Source organism: Narcine bancroftii, chromosome 14 (assembly GCF_036971445.1).
Source record: "Narcine bancroftii isolate sNarBan1 chromosome 14, sNarBan1.hap1, whole genome shotgun sequence".
NCBI classification, from domain to species: Eukaryota; Metazoa; Chordata; class Chondrichthyes; order Torpediniformes; family Narcinidae; genus Narcine; species Narcine bancroftii.
In genome coordinates, this window is record NC_091482.1 from 34,562,421 (window position 1) to 34,578,101 (window position 15,681).

General features: G+C 40.4%; 1 protein-coding gene across 4 annotated transcripts in view; it reads right to left on the reverse strand.

The window, feature by feature from the left end:
- Positions 1 to 15,681, reverse strand: part of LOC138749573 (lysine-specific demethylase 2B-like) — a 702,276-nt gene that overhangs the window by 10,005 nt on the left and 676,590 nt on the right. For all 4 annotated transcript variants that reach the window (XM_069911134.1, XM_069911133.1, XM_069911132.1 and 1 more), the window contains 2 exons: positions 2,296 to 2,457; positions 1,074 to 1,286 (listed from right to left, as the gene is read on the reverse strand). In XM_069911134.1, the coding sequence (XP_069767235.1) occupies positions 1,074 to 1,286; positions 2,296 to 2,457 (375 nt within the window). The remainder of the gene's footprint in view (positions 1 to 1,073; positions 1,287 to 2,295; positions 2,458 to 15,681) is intronic.

The following is a 15,681-nucleotide window of genomic DNA, read 5'->3' on the forward strand; positions in this document are numbered from 1 at the left end:
TGGCCTATTTAAATAGATAATTTTTAAATGTAGAGTTAGAGCATGGAAACAGGCCCTTCCAGCCCTTGATCCCTGTGCCTCCCAAATATACCAATTAACCTACAAACCCTGTATATTTTCTGATGGATCTTTTTCAGAAAATAGATCAACTTTACACAATCCCGATCCTGTGATAGTCATTAAACCATCCAGGCATGACTCTAAAAATGTATTTAAAAAACACATTGTAAATACATACCAGAGAAGTGACATCTCATTTTGGCTTTTAGTTAGTAACCCACTTGCATTGTTTATGGCATTGCTATTCAAACCCATTTAGAGATTGACACCTTGTCATCATTGTGGGGTAACTGCCGCTCTGATACTGCTTGAAGTGGGGTACAGGAATTTATAGTGAGGAGCAGGTTGCAAGGTACATTGGCCATGGCGATAAAAAGATGAACTTCTTTAGGTTTACTCCCACTTCCCAATTGTTGATCCATAACGTTGCAGAGGTCATCCCAGGTACTTTTTCCAATATGAGGGTTTCTACCTCCATGTCATTTTTAGGCAACCTGTTCCTTATGCGCTCTTGCCTTCCCCAAACAAATCCATACTGACTATTCCTGATAACTTATTAACATCGACTTTTGCTGTCATTCATAGCTAGTTCCTAAAATTTTAACACTACCTGAAGTTACTTGCTCTCTTTACTTGTTTTGAAACATCAGCTTCAATTTAGCATCTTGAGAGTCCAGCATCACCTATTATTCCCTCACCTGTACTTTTGTAAGAACTTGGCCACAAAGCAATCTTGTGCAAATATAGTTTACTTCATTAATTTGATTACACCGAAGTGCATTTTGCATTCACATCATTAGTACCCTAGGATAATGGGCATCTAGATAGAGGCATATCTGAGATATTAAAAGCAGAATCTTTATTGGAATACACTGTGTGAACTACAGTAACACAGCAATGAGTTACTTGTGTAAAGGTGGCAATGACACCATTGGCCTATCTACAGGATCATATTCCTGCTTTCAGGGACTGGAAGGAAATAAAAGATACTAGAAAAATATCACATCTTTTACCTGAAAGGTTAATTTCAGTCAGTGTTTCCCGCGTGGAGGATCCAGCAGCTGTCAAGAGGGCAATTGATTGATCTGTCACATGGTTACATTGACTCAGGTCCAACTTGCTCAGCATTGGCATGTAGCGTATCATCAGTGCCAACGTGCAGTCAGTGATATCCAACCCCGCTAAATGGAATTCTGTCAGGTTGCACAGTTTGCTCTGATTATGACCTAGGGAAAACAACAAAAAGGGGTGCTTCTTTCAAAGATTAAATTGAAGTTAGAGAGTACAGTATAGCAAACGTACGAGCCCGGAATTTACAAAAATAAACAAGGATTGATGGGAGGTTTGAAGGGGAATGGGAAGGAGTGCATCATTGCCAATGTTTTAATCACTGGCCTTAAAACCAAATTTCTGTGGAACATTTTTATGGGTAATTACTTTGAGGTGTTCTCATCAATTGGCTTTAAATTCTTGACACAAAAACTCAAAACTCTGGACACTCCACTGACTTGGACATGCTCCTAATGCTTACTACCTTGTTCTTTGCTCAAGGACTAAATGAGATTTACTCTAACACAGGCCTGTGAAGGGTTCACAAAAATAAATACAGAAATAGAGTGTTTACTTAAACACATTGAATACCATGCCACAAGTATCTGTGTAAGTCCTCATAGATAACATTCACATTTCTTTCATTGGCTTCTTTATCATTCTGACCATCTCTCAAGTTTGATTGCATTTAAAAAAAAATTAATGTATGCCCCAAATGATAGATCAGTGTAATTCAATGCTTCAATCTTGTACAAATGCAAATTCTTTCAGCTTCTTCAGATGTCAACAGTTAATAGCACCTTAAATACAGATGAGGTCCTAATGCTGAGAATACATTTTCTATTTTGAATGATGCCCATTTTCCTTTTGAATCAAGTTTTTCATTTCACCAACTTTAAGTGAAATAGGCCCAAGTAATTTTCTGGTGGGAAGCATGGAAGATAACAAGTGGATAGTGTTAGAAAAGATTTAGCAATCTATTTAATGTCAAACAAGTTGATGACAAAATACTGAAAAGGTTTGAACATTCAAAATACATAGACAACCTTTCTCCACCATAAACAACCTCAACTATGGTGGTGAAGAAAACCACCATCTTTTTTTGTTGAGGTGTGATGGGTAGACCAGGTACAGAGTTAAATTATTTCCCAGTTGGAACTATGGCAAATAGACTCTTTCACTGACCTACTCTGCAATCTGTAGGCGGTGAAAGCAACTCCCTCATCTGCGAGTCTTTGAGATCTTCTACCCAACGGAGATCGAGCATGCGTAGAAGAGGACAATTTGATGTACAAAGTGCAGAGATTGCACTCCAAATGCATCCCGCTAGTGCCAGAATTTTCAAATCTGTTCCAAAAAAGTTATGTTAATCATTACTTAAAGAAAGTGTAAAACCTGTAAACAAGCCGATCATTAGTTGTTTACCAGTGGCAAATGCTCAGAAATCAGTACATTCTGTGATCATTCCTCAACATGTACAGTACCAGTGACACAATAGGTAGGAATGGCAGCAAGGTGTGTGGGGAGGGGGAGAGAGTGATAAGTGCTATTGACCTGCAATAGAATTCCTTCTCATTCTGCTTCATAGGATTTACCCGAAAGTCATTTTATATCACTTTTAGTTGTGTACGTACTATATGATCACAGTGTTGACAGATAGCTGCTGAAGGTCTTTATAACAAGATACCAAATTGCATCAAAAATATTGTTGAATAGTCTCCATTTCCAAAGAGGTACCTTATAGTACAGCATATTTCAATTTCCAGTCATATCTGACAGTTCTATGATGAAGTTGACTTTTCATTTGACAACACAAAATGAAATATCACTGATAGGCTGCATTATAGTTGTTTGCAATCTACATCCACAATTTGAATGAGGCTATCAAGTTTAATACTGTACATCCAGTTTGTTAATGATATAAAGGGAGATGACAGTGAGATGAGAGAAGGATGCAAAGAGGCTTTTGGGGTGGAGGGGTGGGTTATCAGGAGGGATATAGAATAAGTTAATGGACAAGGAAGTGTCAAATGGAATATAAACATTATCTACTTTAGCAAAAAATATTATGCCTTTATTTAATCCATACAGTGACAGTTTAAAGGATATTTGTAGTTAGAAGGAACTGGGTGTCCTGATCAAAACCTAATCAGCAAGCAATCATAAAGGTAAATCACATTTGGAACATAGCATGCAAATCTAGAGACCCCACCAAAAGGAAGGATATACATACTTGCAATAGAAAGAGTGCAGTGGGTTCAAAAATGGATTTTTGGAATGGAGAGTTTGATAAACAAGGAGTTATTAGGCAGCCCAGGTCTATACCATATAAGAATGAGAGATGATCCCATTGAAATATTCAAAATTCTTAATGAGCTTTACTGTGTAAATGTTGATGGTGTCTTTAAAATAAGCAGTTGACCATTCAGTGAAGAGATGCAGAATTTATTCAGCCAAAGGCTAATTGAAATATGTTACCCATGTGGGCTACAGAAGTTCAAAATTACAGCAATTTTTTTTTTGTTTTTCGGAAAATCAAGTGGTACAAGATTAATATGGAAAAGTGGCACCAGCAATGTGACTGAATGGGAGAATAAGCACAAGGGGTTAAATGCCCACACTAGCTCTTTTTCATTATGTTATTATATTATTAGTGCAAGATGAAATTTTCGTGGCAAAGTAAGGCTGCATTTCAAATCCTCTATTAAAACAAACTGTACTTGATGATCATGGGATAAGTGTAACATCATAGCCTCATCTGTGAGCAACACAAAAGTACCACTGTAATTGAGAATGTTGTGAGCTTTGTTCAGTGCCTCACCAAACAGTTTAAGAACGTGAACAGGATCAGATATAGTTGAGGAGCCAATAGAAAGTTTTGTTGCAATTTGAGGCAAGGCTAATAGAAGAGTATAACAGCATAATATCTTGTGTATACTGGACTGCACAAGTTCTGAACCTGATTCTAACTAGCCTATGAGAAAAGATGAAGTGTTTTCAAGCAACATCATTTAATCAAAGGTGAATTAATCAAAGGACAAATTGCTCCAAAATGTACTTCATTCACACCAACTATGTGGGTCACCACTGTGATCTGGTAGTTGTACAACTAAAAGTATCAAGATTGTTGAAAATTGTGATACCAAGACTACAAAGAAAATATAACACAAGCTGCTAAATAGCAACACATGCATTGGGAAGAATATTAGTTTAATAGAAAATGCCAAATCCAAATTTTGGGATTAAAATTGATCTTGGTCTAAATTACAACTTGATATACGCACGTGCCGTATAATAAATGCCTTCATTTCTGAACGCATCCATCCATAGATGCCGTATCCAGGATTTTTATGTTCCCGAGTCTCAGTTAGATATGCACCAGTACAATTATCTACTTACAAAAAAGTTACATTCAATTGCTGACCCACTGTGTGGATTTACTACAGCAATTTGTGCCACTTCATACTGAACGGTTTTCCCACTAAATCATTCATACTCTGCTCAAGCTTTTCTCAAGGTTGTTGGCAGAAGCAATAACTGACCACTTTTAATAAATATCTTTATATTTCTATCAGAATGCAGTTATCTTTCACAGCAATTTGCCATCTTTCAAAAGGGTAGTCAGTCACTTTATTATCATTAATGAATATATATGTCAACTTCAAAGTTTAAATAGCATTTAATAGAAAACAGTCTTAATATCATCAAAGCTCATATAATCTTGTGAAAGTGCTTCAGTAATACATATATTGCAAGATAAATTGCATAAATCTATTCTTGGCACCAAGACAAGAATGAAAAGCAAAGGGATGAGATGCTCCATCTTGCATTTTTCTGATTAACTGTATTCAAATGCAAGATATATACTGTAGTTAAAATAAGCATATGTAAGATGTGTACTCACGAGTTTATTGGCCAGTGGACATAAGCCAATATTTTGGGTCACATTTGATTTGTTTTGCTGCAACTACATTATTTGGAGCATTGCGATTTGGTGATATTTATAGGTGTTTACTCAAAAAATAACATTTTCTAGGGGTGCAATGCAGCACTTCTATTTTTCACTGTGTTGCAGCTGGTATGTAGCACTATAGAGGTGCATTGCACACAAGTCATCACCTGTGCTTACTAATAACCACCAGGACATAACTTGGCTAGTGATGAGAGGAGCCCTCATGGTCAGATCATTCCTGTATGACAGAAAATGCACAGAGATGACTGCGGTGGAGTGGAGACAAGTTGCCCACCTCTTTGCAGAATTTGCTGAAGTGTGTCGAAAATGATAAAAGGGTCCTTGTTATAGTTCATCCCCAGCAGCAGCGTGACAGAGGACTCTGAATTAGGGCTGTCCTGGGGATGCATGCAAAAGACAGATATCCAGAGCTGCTCGAAGATCATGAACACTGTGAAACACCCTTCCATTTGGTGTTTCAGCACACAGAGATGTTAGTGAGGAAATGCTGCCGACTGGTACAACAGGCTGCAAGAGTACGTGCTAAAGGATGCACTGAGGTTTGGCACAGCCAACAAGAGGGCATTGTGAGGAAGGCTCACAGTCTAGAGTCATTCCGTTACCAGGCCTTGAGGGGCTGAGATTGAGAGGAAGTCACTCAAACAACAGAAGTAACTACAAGGAACCACTTTGGTGGCAATGATACCAAATAGAAAACGAATGTAACATTGTACACTGCAGTTGTGAAAAGACTTTGAACGGTTTTCTTTTTTGAAAATAATTTATTAAGAATAAAGTTTATTTTTGTTAAAAAAAATAAGTAGAATGCAGTCAAAGGCAACTCTCCTTCAGGATGGAGGCACCAATCCATTGCATACAGTAAGGACTCAACTCTAACTGGTTTTTGGCGAGTTTCTAACCTGATTATAAACCTATGCCATAACTCATTTGGAGTACACGACATGTCCTTATTACGTGAAGGCACAACAGCTGAAATTAAAGTGCACCAGATTTAGACAAAAAAAAATATTTTTTTTAAATTTTGCATTATATAAAACAACTCCACAACCCTGATTTGATATGAAGGAACAATTATCAGTTGTTTGGTTAAATCAGATATTTCTCTGTCATCGGTACTTGTCCTTCACTCTACTGCCTATATGATGGCCGCCATGCCTACCTATACTAATCCCACTTGCTTGCATTAATTCCATAAGCCTTTCTCTTTCATGCACCTTAAATGTTGTAACTGTTCTGGCCTCCACCACCTTGTCTGGAAGCTCATTCTAAATATCATCTCTTGGTGTAAAAAATTGATCTCTCAGATCTCCTTTAAACCTCTCCCTTAAACCTTCACCTATAGTTTTAGGCATGTTTGCAATGGGAAACAGATCCTGGTCATTTATACGCTCTCTTTCATAATTTTATAATCCTCTATCATCTCATCTCTTAGGTTCCAGGTTCCTTTGCTCTATCCGAGGAGACACACCCAACCTAACCATTCTTCTCTGATAACTCATGCCCTCCAATCCAGGCAACAGGTTTGAGAATCATTTCCACATTCTCTCGAGCTTAGTTACATTTTTTTCCTGCAGTGGGGTGACTAAACACAACGCACCAAGTGCAGCCTAACCAACATCTTGTAGAACATTAAATAACATCCCAACTCATGTAGAAAGTGCCTCAACTGATGAAGGCAAGCTGGCTGCACGTGCTCATCCCCACCCGGTCTTTTGTCAATTTCCAAGAACTATGCACTTATCCTAAGTTGTCTCTGTTCAATACTCTCTAGGGCCCTGCTATTCACCATTTCCTGGCCTGGTTTAACTTTTTGTAGTGAGATTTAACTCTAGCTTCCATTGCTTTGCCCACTTTCCCAATTGATCGATATCCCTGCTGTAACCTTAAACAACCCTCTCCCATCACTTTTGGTGTCTTCTGCAAAAGATCCTAGTTGAGATTTATTGTGACAATCCAATCAGGAGAAAGAATAGCTACATCAATGACGGCCAACAAGCCAATATCCATGCCCAATGCCAAGTCAGTTATGGGAACAAAAAATGACATTTGGGGTTGGAATGGTTGTAGCTGACTTAGGTTTTAACTTTATACTCAAGTAAACTGCTGAATTCCTACTGATACGCTGTGTGCCAATGCCAAATGTGCACATTAAACTCAGGGTTTCCAAAGAGCAATAATAAAGCTCATTTAGATTTGATCATCAGGCCTAGGCTCTGGATCCAGGCTTCATTAAACCAGTTAAACAAGAAAATGTATAGAGGCTGGGGTCGAGTCCCATAGACAAAAGTGCCAGAGAGTTTCAGCTGGTCACGCAGAGTCCATAGAAAATAAAAGGCAGACGAGGTCTCAGGTCAGAGTCCTTCCTTTGATATGTGGAAAAAAATGATTGCCTGTTATTCCCTCTTGATGTGTGACCTGCTGGGTTTAGATCATAGAAACCTACAGTACAGAACAGGCCCATCAGCTGCCCAGTGTTATGATGACACATTAACTTACTTAAATTACTGCCTAGAATTTCTCTACTGTATTATCTTCCAATTTTCTCTGTTCCAGTGTATCTATCTAATGGTCTCTTAAAATATACTATTGTACCTGCTCATTCCATGCACCCACCCTCTTTCCCCTTACAGCTCCACTGTACTTACTCTCAAGCACCTTAAAATGATGTCCCATGGTGCTAGCCATTACAGCCCTGGGAAAAAGCCTCCGACCAGACACATGATCACTGCCTCTTATTCGCCACGATCAGGCCTACCCTCATCCTCTGTCACTCCAAGGAGAAAAGACCAAATGCACTCAAGCTACTCTCATAAGGCATGCTCTCCAATCCAGGCAACATCTTTGTTCAAGTTTATTTGTACCAGTACAACCTGATGAAACAACATTCCCCAGTCCACGGCGCAGAACAGTTCAAGCTCATATTCAGACAAATGATATACATACAGACTACGTGTATACATATATTAAAATAAATATTATTTTTAAATAGTAGAGTCACAGAGAGTTGTTTTAGCTGTCATTCAGCCATCTTAGTGCCCATGGTAAAAAAGATGTTTTTCAGCTTGGTGGTTCTGGCTCTGATACCGTAACAATTTTCTGATGGGAGTAGCTGGAAGATGCAGGGGTGATAGAGGTCCTTCTGATTTTGCGAGCCCTCTTAAAACAATGATAATGGTAAATCATATTGATGGATTGTGGGGGGTTGAGGGAAACCCCAGCGATCCTCTCTGCTGCTTTTATGGTCCTGTGAATTGCCCTCCAATCTAATGGTCTACAGCAACCATGCCACACTATGATGCATGCAGCCAGGATGCTCTTGATAGAGCTCCTGTAGACAGCGGACAGAATGGCGGCCAGTAGCCTTGCCCACTTCAGCCTTCTAATGAAGTGCAGTTGCTGTTGCACCTTCAGGACTAGTGTTATGTGTCCAAATAGATCACTTCTTAAGTGGACTCCAAGGAACTTGATGCTCTCTTCACTCTCCAATACCAAGTTATTAATGTGTAGGGGAGGATGATTGTTCTTGGTCCTCCTTTGTCTTGCCCACAATGAGATGCAGGTTGTTACTCTGGCACCATTTCAGGAGATTTTCCACCTCTTTTCTGTATTGTGACTCATTGTTGGTGATGAGGCCGACAACAATCTTGTCATCTGCAAACTTGAGGAATCTGTTAGAGCTGGATCTGGCATTGCATTCGTGAACAGGACTGGACCGAGCACACTGCCCTGAGGTGTGCCAGTGTGATGGTGCTCGACGATCTGGGACTGACCTGGACAGACTGTGGTCTTTCCATGAGGAAGACCAAATTCCAGTTAGAGATGGGTGTTGAGACCTAGCAAGAACAGCTTCTCCACCAGTTTCTGGGTATGATTGTATTAAGCTGAAGTCAATGAACAGCCTGGCGTATGAGGCGTCAATCTCCAGTGGGTCAGGATTCAGTGGAGGAACAAGGCTACAGCATCATCATTGGAACGGTTCTATCAGTAGGCGAATTGAAATGGGCCCAGTGTCTCTGGGATGTGCACTTTGATACGTTCCGTCACCAGATGCTCAAAACATTTCATAATGGTGGAAGTCAAGGCTGAAAAGGCTAAAACCTTGTGTTTTTGATTCAAAGTTAATTTTGTGCCTATCCCTTTAAGAAAAAAATATTGTTTGTCGTGTTACCATAGTGACTATGACATCATATGTCATAATATCCGACTGGACCAAGAGCTTGCATCTCATTCTTCAAAGAATTATGAATGGGATGTAAGCTCGAGATACTTTGAATTCGTCTTAATTCATTGTAATTTGTCTTATTTCTTCTTATATTTGTTTAAAGTTGAATATCGATCTATCATTATACAGTAGGCTTTGTTTATTCATTATGAAAATCGTAATGCGAAGTTATGCAAAATGTTTATCTGTTTTATCAATGAATTAAAGCTACTTGAAACTGCAACTATAAAGTTTGGTTTATTGGATTAATAAGATAGAAATTTGGAATATCGTCACTCACGTTTCCTAGAAGATGACATGTCATGTTTTAAAATTGGGAAATACTAGAACTTGGAAAGTGTCGCCTATAATGGCTACTGAGCGATTGTTGTTGAGGCCATTAATTGTTGCCCTCCAGTTCCGAGATGATGGTGGCTGACTTGAAACCCACTGGTGCAATGTCGTGTTGAAGGTATCTGTAAAGACCTGCGTCATTTGGTTTGTGCGGTCCTTCAGTACCCAGCTGGGTATGTTGTTGGTCCCACTGCCTAGTGTGGGTTCACCCTGTTCTTCAGGGGCGGAGACAGAGCTTTCTTTGGTGTCAGCCTGCTATCCTCATTGAAGCACGATAGAAGACATTTAGTCTGTTTATCTGGGAAGGGTCATTGTCTTTGACTCACAAGGTTTGCCTTATGATCTGCTATTGTATTGATAACTTGCCTCATGCTTTACATTGCCATTATTGCACAGTTAATTAAGGATCCTCTCTGCATACCCACACTTTGCCTTCCAGATTGCACAGGAGAATCAGCCCTGGCTGATGGTAGCGACCACTCATCTCCTCCTGAAGGTTGTATCTCAAGCTCTGGGAAGTTCATGGACCTCTGCGTCCAACCATGGTTTCTGGTTAGCTTTGTGCAGGATTTTATCTTTGAGACTTTCTCTATGTAGCCAGTCACTGAGCTTGTGCACTTGTCAATGTTACGTAGCCATTGTAAGTGGCCGCATCCCTGAAACAGCTCCAGTTGATGGTCTCAAAGCAGTCTTGTTGTGCTGCTGGGCCCCCACCCCAGCCATGACCTGATCTCCCTGTGAACTGACTTTGCTCCTTTTGCCAGTGGTCTGAACGTTGGGGTTAACAGGATAGATAATGCAGTTCAAGTACCCAAGGTGGGGGCAAGGTGCAGCCTTGTACACACCAGGGACTTTGGTGTAAGCCTGATTTAGGTGAGACTTCTGGGCTTCACAGCTGGCACTATAAAGATCCTTCATTGCTTCACATTCATTAGCCAAAGACACATAGTAAACGGTGGCAATCAGCATAGCCGTGTATTCCCAGGACAGGTCGAAAGGTCTGCATTTCACCAACTGCTACTCTTTCTCTGCTGAGGAGAAAGACTTTACAACAGAGACATTTGTGCGTTAATTCTCACTGATGTAAATGCACAGATCCCCTCCTTGTGTATCGCCAGAAATAGCAGCATCTCTGTCTGCCCTGAAGGAGATAAAGGCCATCTTGCTGGATTACTGAAACTAAAATGGAGTCCTGGAGATGTGTTTCTGCCATCAGCAGAGCACAGCAGCCCTGCAGTTTCTCTCTGGTTCAGATGGCAGCTTCAGGTCATTCATGTTCTTCTCTGGTAATCTTACATTTGTGAGTAAAATCGTAGGGAGCACGGTCTGAACAGGTTACCTGTAAATCTCTGCATCCCCTCGATAGCATCCACATCTTTCCTGTAATGAGGTCACCAGACTGAACACAGAGGGGTCTAACCAAGGTCTTATAACATTACCTCACAGCTCTTAAACTTGATCACACGGTTATGAAAACCAACACATAATGCAACTTTAAAAAAATATTTTATTTATGATTTTCCAAACTTAAACAGTTATCAACATTATCAGTGTCAATGTGAACAGTATCAGCATTGACTATAATTTACAATTATCCATTTTATACAGTTTTTTGCAGAGTTCAAGCTCATTTCATCTCCCTCCCTCCCAAACCCCCACATTTAACTAACACAACATTCAAGAATATATATCAGGGTTTTCATCATACAACTTCTTCACACTAACAATCCATGCAGCAACTTAGTGTCCTATGGACATGGTCCCAAAGATTACTCAGTTCATTCACACTGCTCAGTCCTATTACTAACACTGCATTCTGCCTTCAAATTTGACCTAATGAAATCAACCAGCTCGCACTTTTCTGGGATAAGATCCATCTGCCACTTCTCAGCCCTCCTCTGCATCCTGTCAATGTCCATTTGTAATCTCTGGCAACCCTCCAGGCTACCCACAAAACTACCCACTTTAATGTCATCCACAAACTTACTAACCCACCCTTCCACTTCCTCGTCCAAGTATGTATATATAAAAACAAAGAGGAGGGGGTCGCAGAACAGATCCCCATAGAACATCACTGGTCACTAACCTTCATGCAGAATGTGAACCATCTATAATCACCCTTTGCCATCTCTGGGCAAACCAATTCTGTATCCACAAAGCAAGGCCTCCTTAGCTTTGATTCTTTTTGAATGAGTCTTGTATGGGAAACCTTATCAAATGTCTTAATGAAATCCATATTCAGGGTAGGCTCCAACTTACGATGGAGTTTGGTTTCCGGACTTACCAAATTATTGTAAGTTGAAACAATACCGCACTCTACCTTTTTCTACTTAAATACTGAAAACTTCATTCAAAAGCTCTTTTCACTGAAAAAAACATTTCTGCAGTGTACACAGCTGAAAGCACACTGGGCTTGAAGAATACTTGAAGCATTGCACTAAGGTTAATTGTTGGATAGTGAGAATGAATCAGATATGTGAGCATCTGGGGAGAGGTCCTGCAGTCAGGAGTACGGATGCGTAGGCAGCCGGAGAGAGACCCGTGGTCGAGAGCTTGGATGCATGGGCAGCAGAGAGAGTATCACTCCATCGTGCATCGCGTGTGAGGAAACATCAGAACTCGAAATCGAAAGTACAGATTTCTGACCATCGTAACTTTGAAATATTGCAAGTTGGAACATCGTAAGACGTGGTCTATCTGTACATACATCCACAGCTCTACCTTTTCAATGTTCTTTGTTACATCCTCAAAGAATTCAATCAGGCTTGTGAGACCCTGCCTTCCCCAGACAAAGCCATGCTGACTGTCCCTAATCAGATTATGCCAGTCTAAATGTGTGCAAATCTTGTCTTTCAGGATCTTCTCCAACAGCTTGCCCACCATTGAGGTAAGACTCACTGGTCTATAATTTCCTGGGTTATCTCTACTCCCTTCCTTGAACAGGGAAATCCCTGTTGCATCCCTCCAATCATCTGGAACTTCTCCTGTCCCCAGTGAAAATGCAGAGATCATTATCAGTGGCTCAGCAATCTCCTCCTTCGCTTCCCACTGTAACCTTGGGTAAATCTCATCTAGTCCTGGTGACTTATCTAACTTCATGCTTTTCAAAAACTCCACCAAATCTTCTTTGTTAATGTGAACATGTTCTAGTGCCTGGAACCACCCCAAGTCATGTGCACATTCGTCAAGGTCCTCTTGTTTGGTGAATACTGAAGCAAGGCTTCATTAAGGACCTCTGCTACCTCTTTCTTCTCCATGCACACATTTCCTCTAACATGCCTGATGGGTACCATCTTCACACAGCTCACTCTCTCGTTCTTCACAAACTTTTGGAATGCCTTGAGGCTTTCCTTAACCTTGTTCGCCAAGGTCTTCTCATGGCCCCTTCTTGTCTCTCAAATCTTTTCTTAAGCTCTTTCCTGGCAATCTTGTAATTGTCTTGACGAGCTCAGTGAAACAAGAAAATCCTCCAGACAATGTGATTGTAGTAAAAACACAAAAATGTTCAAGGAACTCCTATTCTCTTGAACTCTACCAGTTCCTCTCATAAGCATTTTTCCTTCTTAACTAGATCTTCTACATCCATGGTACACCTTACCAACCTTTCCCTGCCTCAATGGAGCATACTTGTGTAAAGGTTCTCTGAACATTTGCCATATTTCTGTCGTACTCCCCCATAGAACCACAACATTACAGCGCAAAAACAGCCCCTTTTGGCCCCTCTAGTCTGTGGTGACCATTTTTCTGCCTCATTTTCCTGCATCAAGTCCATAGTCCTCCATACCTTTGCCATCCATGTACGTCTAAATTCTTCTTAAATGCTAAAACTGAGTCCCACACCACTCAGCCAGCAGCTCATTCTACACTCCCACCACTTTCTGTGTGATGAAGTTCCCCCTATGTTCCTCTGATTTGTATTTCATCTATCCTCAGTAGAAAAAGCTTACCTATATTTATTCTGTCTAACCCCCTCAATTTTAAATACCTCTATCAAATCTCCCCCTTCATTCTTTCATGCTTCAGGGAATAAAGTCTTATCCTGTTTAATCTTCTTCTGTAACTCAGTTCCTGAAGTCCAGGCAACATCCTACTAGATCTTCTCTGCACTCTTTCTATCCTATTGATATCTTTCCTGTAGTTAGGTGACAAAAATTGTATGCAATACTCCAAATGTGGCCTATAACTTTTCCATAACATTGTAACTCAATACTTTGATTTACGAAGGCCAATATGCCAAAAGCTCTCTTTACAACCCTATCCACCTGTGAATTATGTATCTGTGTTCCCAGATCCCTCTGTTATACTGCACTCCCCAGTGTCCTACAATTTACCACTTACTTGGTTTGTCCTTCCAAAATGCAATACCTCACACTTGTCTGCTCCTCTCAACCACCCCCCACCCCACTGCCAGTACATCTGCTCTCAAATGATGCTTCAAAGCTCCTACATAATACAGTTAAAACCCCTTTATAATGCAATCGTTGGGGTCCATAAAATCTCAACACGAAAAAAGCGGGATCACACTAAATGGGGGTTTTCACTGTACTTGCATTTTTTTCCTGACGTCCCTTCTCCTGTCGTGAGCCTGACATCCAAGTCCAAAACATCACGTTATATCCAAATTTGCATAAAATTGGGGTGCATAAAATTGGGGTGCATAAAATTGGGGTGCATAAAATTGGGGTGCATAAAATTGGGGTGCATAAAATTGGGGTGCATAAAATTGGGGTGCATAAAATTGGGGTGCATAAAATTGGGGTGCATAAAATTGGGGTGCATAAAATTGGGGTGCATAAAATTGGGGTGCATAAAATTGGGGTGCATAAAATTGGGGTGCATAAAATTGGGGTGCATAAAATTGGGGTGCATAAAATTGGGGTGCATAAAATTGGGGTGCATAAAATTGGGGTGCATAAAATTGGGGTGCATAAAATTGGGGTATCTCTGGAGCATATTTTCACCTATCACAATTAAATATTTTTCCAAAGAACCCACTGTGAGATCTGACATCTGACCTGGTTCATTTCCCAATACCAGGTCAAGTATAGCCTCAGCTTTTTTCCATGTCCAATTTTCAACTTTTGTCTGTGGTCTTCCCTTCTGCCCAGCCTTTTTATTCAGGTGCCTGCCTGCTTTTGCTCACACCTTGAAAAAGGGTTAATACCCAAAACATCTTTACCTCCTATTGATGCTCTGAGACCTGCTGAGTTTCTCTAGCATTTTTGTGTTTTTACATCACGACATCCTTATTATTTTGCACATTTTAAGAATCTGCCTCCCTATCTGCTCCTCAATGTCTCTACTATTGGGGTTCTATAATATACATTCAGAAGGGTTATTGCCCCATTCTATTCCTAATTTTCACCCACACTGACTCAACAGACAATCCCTCTACTTCCTCCATTTCTGCAGCTGTGATAGAATCCCTAATCAGTAATGTCACCCCTCCACCTCTTTTGTCTCTCTCCCTGTTATTTTTGAAACATCTAAAGCCTGGCATGTTCAGCAGCCATTCTTGCCCAAGACAGCCAAGTCTCTGTAATGGCCACAACATTACAGTCTGAGTTTATCTGCTTTATTTCTAATACTCCCTGCATTAAAGTATGCACAGTTCAACTTATCCAACTTCATGATTCCATCCACTTCCTCACAGTCTCTCAAAACATTGCATCTACCCTTTCACCACTTGCTCTATAATTTAAATTCAATTTAGACATACAGCACAGTAACAGGGCAAGTTTGGCCCACAAATCCGTGCCGCTCAATTTACACCCAATGAATCAACACCTCTAGTTTGTTTTGAATGGTGGGAGGAAACCTAGGGAAAACTCACACAGACACGGGGAGAACATACATACTCCTTACAGACAATGCAGGATTCGAACCGTCCCTAATCTGACCCACACTCTGGTTCTCATCCCGTTTCTGTTCCTCCAGCCCCTTTCTGCATTTCATTAAGCTATAACTGCAGCATCCATGCAAAGTTGCTGCAAATTCACTCTACTTCAAATTTACATAGGATTCAAAACCAAAATGTGTTTTT